General features: G+C 32.5%; 1 protein-coding gene across 1 annotated transcript; it reads right to left on the bottom strand.

The window, feature by feature from the left end:
- Positions 1-223: 223 nt before the first annotated feature.
- Positions 224-2,596, bottom strand: LOC113375685. Its single transcript, XM_026615620.1, has one exon. It carries the CDS (start codon positions 2,594-2,596, stop codon positions 224-226), a length of 2,373 nt encoding a protein of 790 aa, XP_026471405.1.
- Between the last annotated feature and the right edge of the window lie 7,881 nt (positions 2,597-10,477).

The following is a 10,477-nucleotide window of genomic DNA, read 5'->3' as shown; positions in this document are numbered from 1 at the left end:
AGTTTTTTTTTTTGAAATGAATAATTCAGATATAAACTATTGAATAGGTAGGAGGCATAGTTTGACAACAGGCCGATTGATTAGAGTATTTCCCGTTTTTACCAATGCTACTCGAACCACTCCATCGGGGCCCGGAAAAACCTCTTCAACTCTTCCCAACCCCCAATGGAGCGGATGCGCATTCTCTTGTTTTACAACTACCAAATCACCCTTTTTAATAGGATTAGTGACTGTATTCCATTTCTGTCGGACCTGTAGCTTGGTCAGATATTCCACATTCCATCGATTCCAGTAAGAACGGTCTTGAATTTAGTAAGGCTTCGATTTGATTGAGGACAGTATTAAACTCTTCGTAGGATAAAATTTGCAACCCTATAACTTTAAACAAATGGGTCTTCACTGATTTAATATTCGCCTCCCATATACCTCCAAAATGTGGGGCAAACGGTGAATTAAATTTCCATTCAATGTCATGCAAAACCAATAATTCATTGAAACGCTTTTTATACTTTTCGGAATTTAGGAGAAGGAATAAGGAATCAAGAGTATTTTTGGCTCCTATAAAATTGGTTCCACAATCGGAGTAAATACATTTAATAGGACCACGCCGGGCTAGGAATCGTTTGAAGCAATCTAAAAATGTATCGCTTGTTAAATCTGAAGCTAATTCGAGATGTATCGCCTTAGTAGCTAAACAGATGAACAAGCATATATAAGCCTTGTAGGTTTGAGCGCCTCTGTGACGACTCATGGAGATATTGAAGGGGCCTGCATAATCAACGCCGACATTTAGGAAAGCTCTACTGGCTTTTATGCGCGGTACTGGTAAGTCGCCTATGAATGCAAAAATGGGTTTCGGATTCTGTCGAAAACAAGTTATACACTTGTGAAGACGATTACGAATTATTGCACGAGCCGACAAGATCCAATATTTTTGCCTCAATAAAGATAATACTAAGTTTGATCCAGTATGTAAATTATTAATATGGTAGTAATCTATGAGACAATTTACTACTTGGTCTTTTTTTGGCAAAAGAAGTGGATTGTTATTAGTTGTTAATCCTAATCTACCTTTAACGCGTAAACAATTATTAGAATCCAAAACCAAATTTAGTCGGCAAAACTTCTTCGAACAAGACTTTCCGTTCGTTAATAGTTTGAATTCTTTGGGAAAATGATGTTCTTGGACTAATCGAATAATAATTACCCCGGCTTGTTTCAAATCTGAAGTCAAAAGTCGGTTTCGATTTGTTATAATTTTACTAAACTTCAATATATAAGCGAAAATTCTTACAAGTTTGCACCAATTAGAAAATTTTTGCGTTAATTCATATAAAGGATTGATCGGTGGTATGACACTTTTTACTATTAGAACGTTAGCTTTTCTTTCTCGATCAATATCTCCGGAAGCTTCAACCGTTTTTGCAGGCCAAGTTGATAAAGGACCGTTTAACCAATCCGGCCCAAACAACCAATTCTTATGTTGGATAAATTCCTTAGGTCGAAGACCTCGGGAAACACAATCGGCTGCATTTTGATTAGAAAGAATGTGAAGCCATTGTGCATTAGGAATGAGATCCCGTATTTTTGATACCCTATTGGCGACAAATGTCTTCCAACGAGTAGCCGGTCCTGCTAACCAGTGGAGGACAATCATAGAATCGGAAAAACAGTAAATGGAATCAAAATCTATACTATGTTGGTCATTCGTTAATATAAAATTCAGAAGTTTTGACAGTAAATGACAAGCACAAAGTTCAAGCCTGGCTAATGTTTGGTTTTTAATTGGTGTTACTCGTGATTTTGAAATTAACAAGAAATTCGGATTGCCAAGAGATTTAATATAAACTACCGCTCCATACGCTTGCTCTGAGCTATCCGCGAAACCAAATAATGAACATTTGTTTTGTTTTGACGTTTCGAGATAACGCGGAATCTGATAGTTATTAAGATGCTCTAATTCGGAATATACGGCTAACCATGATGTAATAATAAATGATGGTAATTCCTCATCCCAATCGATTTTTAATGTCCAAATTTTTTTCAATAATATTTTTATCTTAACAACTATCGGAGTTAGGAAACCCAGAGGATCCCAGATTTGCACTATTACTGAAAGAAGTTGTATCTTTGTCCATTTTCTCCACGTAAGCTTTATTTCGAATGAAAAATTATCTGATAAGGGATCCCATTTTAATCCCAATACCTTTGTAGAAGATTCCATTTCAAAATCCGATTTAGAGAAATGTTTGTTTTGTACATCGGAATTAGGAAAAAGTTTACGTAGATTAGAATTATTAGATTCCCTCTGCAGACCCTCGCGAATGGTTTTGGCGCTATTCAAAGAGTCGATACTTGTAACCACATCATCAATATAAACATCGTTCTCAAGAATTCTAGAAATAGATTGAGAATATTTGGAACATTCGTCTCGGGAAAGTTGTTTGATGGTTCTGATAGCTTGAAAGGGAGATGACGATAGACCAAAAGTTACAGTATTTAATTCATAGATGCCAATGGGTTCATCGGGAAACGGTCTCCATAAGATTTTTTGATATTTTCTATCTTGTTTACGAACCCAAATATTACGATACATTTGTTTGATATCAGCTGTTAATGCTATAGGCCCGAAACGAAAATTTAGAAGGATTGAACAAATGTCGGTTTGTAATTTAGGACCAACATGCAAAATTTCGTTCAAGGAAGTGAATTCTGAATTTTTCGTAGATGCACAAACACAACGCGTAAAGGCGTGGAGGAACTTTCTTTTTCGACTGCGAAATGTGGAATATAATATCCATTTTTTATTTTAATAAAATCATCGACTTCATGATCTACCGGACAATAATCGACAAAGGATAATTGGTTTTGAGTCAGGTAATCTTCTATGACGGCGGCATATTTTTTATGAAATTTGGGATATTTCAAAAGTTTATTTTCAAGCATGTGGTATCGCTTTAAGGCTAAATGAAATGATTTGTATAAATTTCTGCCTTCACTTTTAAAAGGCAGCGTAGTAGTTATAGTAAAATGGTTTTCGCATAAATCATCGTTAGAAGAGGGGATTATTTCGGGAATGTCTTCTAATTGTAAGAATTTATTCATTTGTAAATGAAAATCTGAATCTGAAACATTACATAAATTAGTAGAAGTGCCGGTATTTTCAAATAAATCAGGAATGGAACCTAATATTAGATAACCCAATCGGGTTTTTAGGGCCACAGGTAATCCTTTATCATTTTTAACCTGATTAGTGCCAAAAATTGCGTCGACTTCCTGGGGTGTATGAAAGTTAAGATCTGCTAAAGGATAATTCAGAAATGTTTTGATGGATAAAATCGGAATAGTAATTTGTGGTTGTTTCCCACTATCTCGTGTACTACGTATGCACAGACCGATAACTGATTAGAATCAATTAAAGATTTCAAAGTGAAATTAACTAATCCAATAACTTTATGTGACGAATTGCCTAACCCGATCACTTGGGTTGATATTGGAAGAAATTGTAAATCAGCCTTTTTGCACCAAGTTAATGTCACAAAATTTCTATCGCTTCCCGAATCAATAATTGTACGTAATAAAATGTTTTCTTTTCTAGTGGTAACTTTTACTACTGCTGTCGGCAATATGGTAGTATGATGTGCGATTTTGTTTTGATTAAATGCGCATAAAACCGTACTATTTGATGTGGAATTGGAAAGATTATTTTGATCCGTACTCGCAAAATTACTGCCAGTATGCAATAACGAGTGATGTCGTTCGTTACATAATAAACGGGTTTTATTCGATCGACATGTAGTCGTTATCTTATGACCCAAACAATTGTCGCATAAGTTTAATTTTTGAATAAGGGATCGCCGATCAGGTATACTCAATGATAGAAATTTCGAACAAGTAAACACTCTGTGTTGTTCCCGACACACAAAGCAATTGTTATCATATTTATTTTTCAACAAAAATGACCGGCTAATTTTAGTGTTTTTGTAATTTGGTTTCTCATTAGTAAAATTGTTGGTCATACCATAGACTTGATTTTTTGCTTGTTGCGATTTTTTAAAAAACTGCAAGAGGTCTTTATATTTGGGAAACTCACCTTGATAAAAATGCTCGAATTTTTTTTGTAACAATGGATCGAGTTTCGAGAATGCTAGTGACGTTATAAGAAAATCATAGGCGTCGGAAATATTCAATTGGGAGAGCGCTTGCACCGCGGTATCGAATTTTTCAAGAATAAATTTATTTGTCCAGATGAAATGATTTTGAATGATAATAGTTGTTTGAAATAATTTGTGGCTAAGTAGCGTTTATTTTGGTATTTTTTGATGAGCGCTTCCCAAAGAATTTGATAATTATTTGCGGTCGGTAGTATCGAATGAAATATTTTTAATACCGGACCCTGTAACGCTTCTTTTAAAAAATGGAATTTTGATACATTATCTAACTCTGTATTTTCATGAATTAGTAAATTAAATGTTTCATAGAATAATGGCCATTGTTGGATATCACCTGAGAATTTAGGTACTTCAATGGACGGTAAATGTTGTTTGGGTACAATGTCTTTAATTGAAGAACTATGCGCATTTTTATTATCTAATAATTTCTCAGCGTGTTTTATTTTGGCATACATCGTTTCAAGTGCATTTATTGCGGAATATTCCGGAATAAAACTAGGATTATCTAGGTATTTTAATTTATTTATTTCATTGCACAATTGAATAAATTGTTCTCGAGCATTTTCCGTAATATATAAATTTTCAAGAAATTGTGTCTTATTTGGAGGTTTATCAATTTGTTGCCATAGATCGTACGTTTCTTGCACAATTGAAAAGTACATCTCTCTCTTGGCGGTTAGACGTGCAATTTCTGCACCAATATCGATTTTAGGCGCCATTATATATTTTTGTTTTCTGTATACACCCAATTAATCCTAATAATAATTAGGATCCGGCTCGAAAGAACCAAATGTTGATGTTGGGGGGTTTCTCCACCCCTTTCGAAGTATTTTATACTCCGAGAAATAATAAAAAAAAATTAAATGTATTCAGAAAACAAAAATTAATTGGAATACAAATATAAATTAAAAAATAAGGTTCTTCTTAATCCGTAATTAATAATAAACTAAAATATATTCTATATAAATTTTATATAAATGAAAAACAAAAACGAACACTAATTAATATTGCATGAAAAATGTTATCTGTTTGGAAGTCCAAATTGCGGCAGCTATTTGGTTGGATCTGGAAACATCAGCGTAGTCGGTTGGAAATGTTGAAAGAGAATTCGAATACACTGATAACAAAACAAAAAAAAATAACTGGTTGACTTGACACACAATAGAAACTTAATCCACTGATAATATTGAACTGATAACAAACACTGAAATGAACTGAATGTACTGATTGGAAGTAACTAAATGAACGAATTAAACCGAAATGAATGAAAACCACGGAAAGAATAGACTCGAACACTGAAAGGAACTGAAAGTACTTGTTGAAAGTAACTGAATGAATGAAAGCCACGGAAAGAATAGACTCGGAATCCAGAACTATTGCCTGCATCGTTCTTTTTTGAGTCAGAATTGCCCGATTGCATAAATTTGAAACGTATTGTCCGAGTAGAAAAACAAACCTTTTACAGGTCCGACAACCTACACAGGTGCGGCGCAAACAACGTCATTTCATAAACTCTGCCTCTCATAGTCTTAGTAGAGAAAAGTCGGACAATTTATCAAATGACGATATCAATAATTGAGTCATGAAAAATTGAGAATGCTTAATTATTATTAGTAAAATATAAAACTCAAAAAAACATTTGAATATTTTATCTATATATCTGAATCTTAAATTCGGCTGATTAAATCTATTATTACATTAATCGAATAATTTTTGCAAGAAAAAAAAACACATTCAAGTTTAATTGACATTTGTTGGTCAATTATGATCTTAACAAATCACTATTGTTGACTCCTATAGGAAGCCAGGACCTATGTAATGGCATAATATTGTCGTGGCTTTTGTCCCGCAGGTCGACGCAATAAACAGAACTTTACTTATTTCGGTTTGCGTTATTATTATTGACTAATTTAAAATTTTATATATCTTAATTTGCCTGAAATTTATCAATCTTTGATGTGTAACAATTTTTGTGATTTCTAAATTGTAAAGATAGTTATCTTGATCAATGTAAAAATATACTCCTGGGGTTAGATTAAACTAAACCTTGGGGCTAATTGTACCATACAAAATTTATATACAGATTCAAGTGAAGAGGATTGCATGGAATATATGGTTTTTAAGATATAAGCACATGTAATTTGTGTTACAGGAAGCACTAAATTTTATATTTGTATTATGATAATAAATGTATTTTACGTTGATTTATATATTTTATTAGTATTAATTATAGTTTATGTTGATTCATGCGTAGAATAACTTAGAAACAAGACAATTTTCTTTAAAATAAGTAAAAAATAAATTAAACAAAGGTTTTATTGTCGTTTTTTTATTGTCACTACTTGCCTTGGTAGACGTTTCAACTAGCCCCAAAAATGGAGTGAGTTGTAGTATCGCACTTTTTCTAGAAAATAATTAATTGTACAATAATGAATAACAGTTACGAAATTATTTTTACCTAATTCGGTAGAGAAATAGTTTCAACAACTATCCAACTTTATTTCGTAGAAATATGATCAATGGATATGTAGAAATAAAAGAGTAGACAGGTAACTAGTTTGACGGATAGGCAGGTAGACAGATATGCAACTAAACATGTAGACACTTAAACGAGAGAAAAAATAGTAAAGTAGAAAAAAATAGTTAGACAGATAAACTGGTAGAATGATATTAATGACTGGTAGATGGTAATCAATCAGGTAAACACGCAAACAGAAAGATAGGTAAGCAGGAAGACAGGTAAACAAGTGGACAGAATAACAGGTGAATATGTAGACAGAAAAACTGACAACATGTGAACAAGTATGCAGGTAGGAAAGAAGAAAAGTTGGCAGGTAGACCGAGAGAGATTTAGATAGGTAGGCAAGTCAACAAGTAGATAAATTAACAGGTATAAAATTAGAATTGACTGATAAAATTTATTATATAAAAAGTAAAAAAAGTGCAATATGGCGGTCAAAAATCATTAGACCGAGATTTTAACATTTAGTACAACAATTTTTTCAGCTTCCTGAAAAGTAAGTTATAGTAATCGCAAAAAAAAATTAAAATGAATATTTTTATATATTACGTTTCAGTGGTTTCTGAACATTTTGGCATACTTTAGAGAAAATGAATGTATGTGTATGTGTGTGTGTGTGCAGATACAAATTTTAGTCGACTATTTCAGGAACACAAATCAACCAATTTCAATAATTCAAAAAACATTCGATCTGTATTGATATGGAGATGTGCTGATTAGTTTTTGATAAAAGCAGGACTAGTCGTTTCAAAAATACGGGGCAAAAAAAGCCAAAAATGGTAAATAAGTTTTTGAGAGAACGGAGCGTCCGATTTGAATAATTCATAAATCATTTTATTTGTATTAACAATATGAAGTAATGTTTGAAATTTTGCGAAAGCAGATCTAGTGGTAGCAGAGATCGAGTGAAAAAAGTATAAAAATGCCATATGCCGTCAAAGATGTTCATTAGGCATATGCACATAAAATTATTAGATATTTTATAGAATTTTTAATAATAAGTTTGAATTTTGTTTACATTTCTATGGGTTCCGTACTAATTTTTATCCGCTAGGCTGCGATGCTTAAGCGCCTCGAAATTTCTTCATCTTTTCCGTTTCAAGGAAAATTCAAAGTATGAAAAAAAATCAAAATATAGTTATAAATACGTTTTGTTGATACTCATATATAGGGTAGAGCGAAGCTTAAAGGTCCGGTAAAAGGATCCAAAACCGATATCATAAAAACAAGTAAAGTGAGCTTTTTTAAACAACATTATTTGAAAGTAGATGAAAAAAGATGAATAACCGGCCATCATTTTATTCTCACGACGTTGGAATCGGGAGATAAAGGGCAATGTGTGAAACTCCATAACAAAAGTATATTTATTTGTTGTTAGTTATTTTGGTTGTGAGTTTACGAGACCTTGATATAATTTTTAAGTATACGTTAATTAATTGTTTTATAATATGTATTGTTGATTTTAAGTTAAATTCAACAGATTTTTTATAGAATCTCTATAAAAGAACATCCGGGTGGAGTAAAAAGGATTACGTAAATTTTCACCCTGGCAAAGATGTAATAAATAAAAAAAACAAAAAATAAAAAGTAAATAAAGTTAAAAAAAAAAACAATTTCACAAAAGATAAATGTAATAAAAAATTATTATGCTGATGAACATTTCTGATAAAATACCAGATCAAGTTTATTAACAGCGTTATTTTTATAATAAATGTACCCATTAATTTTATATTATGCATTGAATAATATGGTTGAATAATATAGCAATTATTTTGTAAAATTGTTTTAGAATTAAAAATAAGGGGACCTATGAGGTAAAAAAGGTCAAGGTGAAACATTATTGAAAAACAACAAAAAAGCACATTTCTTCAATGATGAATTAACTGGGAGTTTTACTGAACATAGTCAGATATTTGTTTGTTTGATATGCCGTATTTGTTGTGATATAATTGATTGGGTTTTTACAATATAATTGCTCAAAATCAAATTGATTTTTTTAGCCGAGTCAGACGAACAGACAGTTCGCAGGAAAAAAACTAACTACAATTAATAGCTGTTTCAAGAAAGATCTAGAAAATGATTGAGAACTCATTCAGTTTTATTTTGCAACAAGCGGTTGCATCGCTGGAGGCTTCCTTCTACATGCGGCCCTGTGTGTTCTTATGTTTGTGTTAAGAGTTAGTGAAGGCACGTATGTTTCAGTGAGCCAGATACACAATGCACAATGGGCGTCGTAATCGCCGAGGCGTGCGCCTACCGGAGTATGAATTATGCATTTCGATATTGCTAAGTAACGACCAAGGGGCCAGGAAGTCGCGACTGCAATTCTGTAATTGATCCATTGCGGTGTGCGCAACGGCTTTCGTTATTTTATTTTATTTGATCGAATGATTCAGACGAAATCAGAAACTTGAACCGCAAAGAAATGGAAGAGAAAGCACTGCAGAAGTGCAGAATGAAACCGGTCTTAATTTATAAGCAAAGCTATTGGAACGCATGGCATCGTGCCTTAAGGCAAATTGCTGAAACTTTCGGTACCAAAAATTATTTTTTTTTAAAAAAGATTCAAATTATTGTTTAAACATTGAAAAATTTAAATTGTGAAAGTTTTGATATTTTTGAAAAAAAAAACCTTTTTAAAAGAAAATATTTTTTTCATATTTTGGAAGTTTTTAACTTTCTTTGAAAGCAATCGGGCTGCGTAGAGACGAAATATCGAAGCGGGTAGGGGTCGCGTCGCAGGCTAATAAATAAACTAGTGGGGTGCATGGCATCGTGCCTTAAAGCAAATTGCTGGAACTTCCCGTACCGTAATTATATATTCGAGGAATAGAAACATTCAATAAATGTTTTAAATAATTTCAAATAGATTATTTATTATAAATACATACTGTAAACTTATAAGTGCTTATTAAATTGGGCGACGAGCGTATACTACAAACAACTTATGTGTATGTTTATAACACATTTGTTCATTTTTTTAACTTTTGTTTGTTTTTTGATAATTTAGAATTTTTTTCAAAATTTTCAAAAGAAAGAATTTCAATTTTTTGAAAAGATGCCAAGAAGATTTATTGTTCATATACACCACCTCATATCAGACCGCAGAATCAATCTCAGATGTAACAATGTACAATTCGGACCAAGTAAAATGAAAGAAGGACTACCTCAAGGATCCGTTCTTAGTCCGCTATTGTTCAATTTATATACCTGCAAGTTACAAACCGAGCTAGATCTGGAAGTCAAAATTATGCAGTACGCGGACGATATTATACTTCTACATAAAACTCATACTTTGAATGAGGCTTCCATAATTGGTGCATATCGTTAGGGTTTTTAATGTCAGAAAATAAAAATACAATAAGCTCCTTTACAAGACATAAGAAGTCTATAAATCCAGACTCTATAAGCATAAGAAATTATGTTCTGAAGGTTGAACCTACAATTAGATGTCTCGGGCTATTTATTGATGACAAATTAAAGTGGAAACTATACATCGATTATCTAGTTTCTAAATGTGAAGAAGCATTGAATATTCTCAGGTTTCTTAATCACATAAGTTATTGTGCTGATATGAAGATTTCCCTTAGAATATATACAAGGGATTAATACAATCTAAGTTGGATTACGGTAGTTTTATATATGGCGACGCATCCAAAAGTGTACTTAGCAAACTATACACAATGCAAAACAAAGCTTCGAGGTCTTATTCGGGGGTCATGCGTTTCACGCCTATCAATGCATTACATGTTGAAGCTAACATATATCTTTTACACTTGCGGAG

Source organism: Ctenocephalides felis, unplaced genomic scaffold (genome assembly GCF_003426905.1).
Source record: "Ctenocephalides felis isolate EL2017-DRISC unplaced genomic scaffold, ASM342690v1 CF-g0.4_SCAFFOLD_01886, whole genome shotgun sequence".
In the NCBI taxonomy this organism is placed as follows: domain Eukaryota; kingdom Metazoa; phylum Arthropoda; class Insecta; order Siphonaptera; family Pulicidae; genus Ctenocephalides; species Ctenocephalides felis.
The sequence above is the reverse complement of the archived record's forward strand: the minus strand, read 5'-3'. Positions and strand labels throughout refer to the sequence as shown.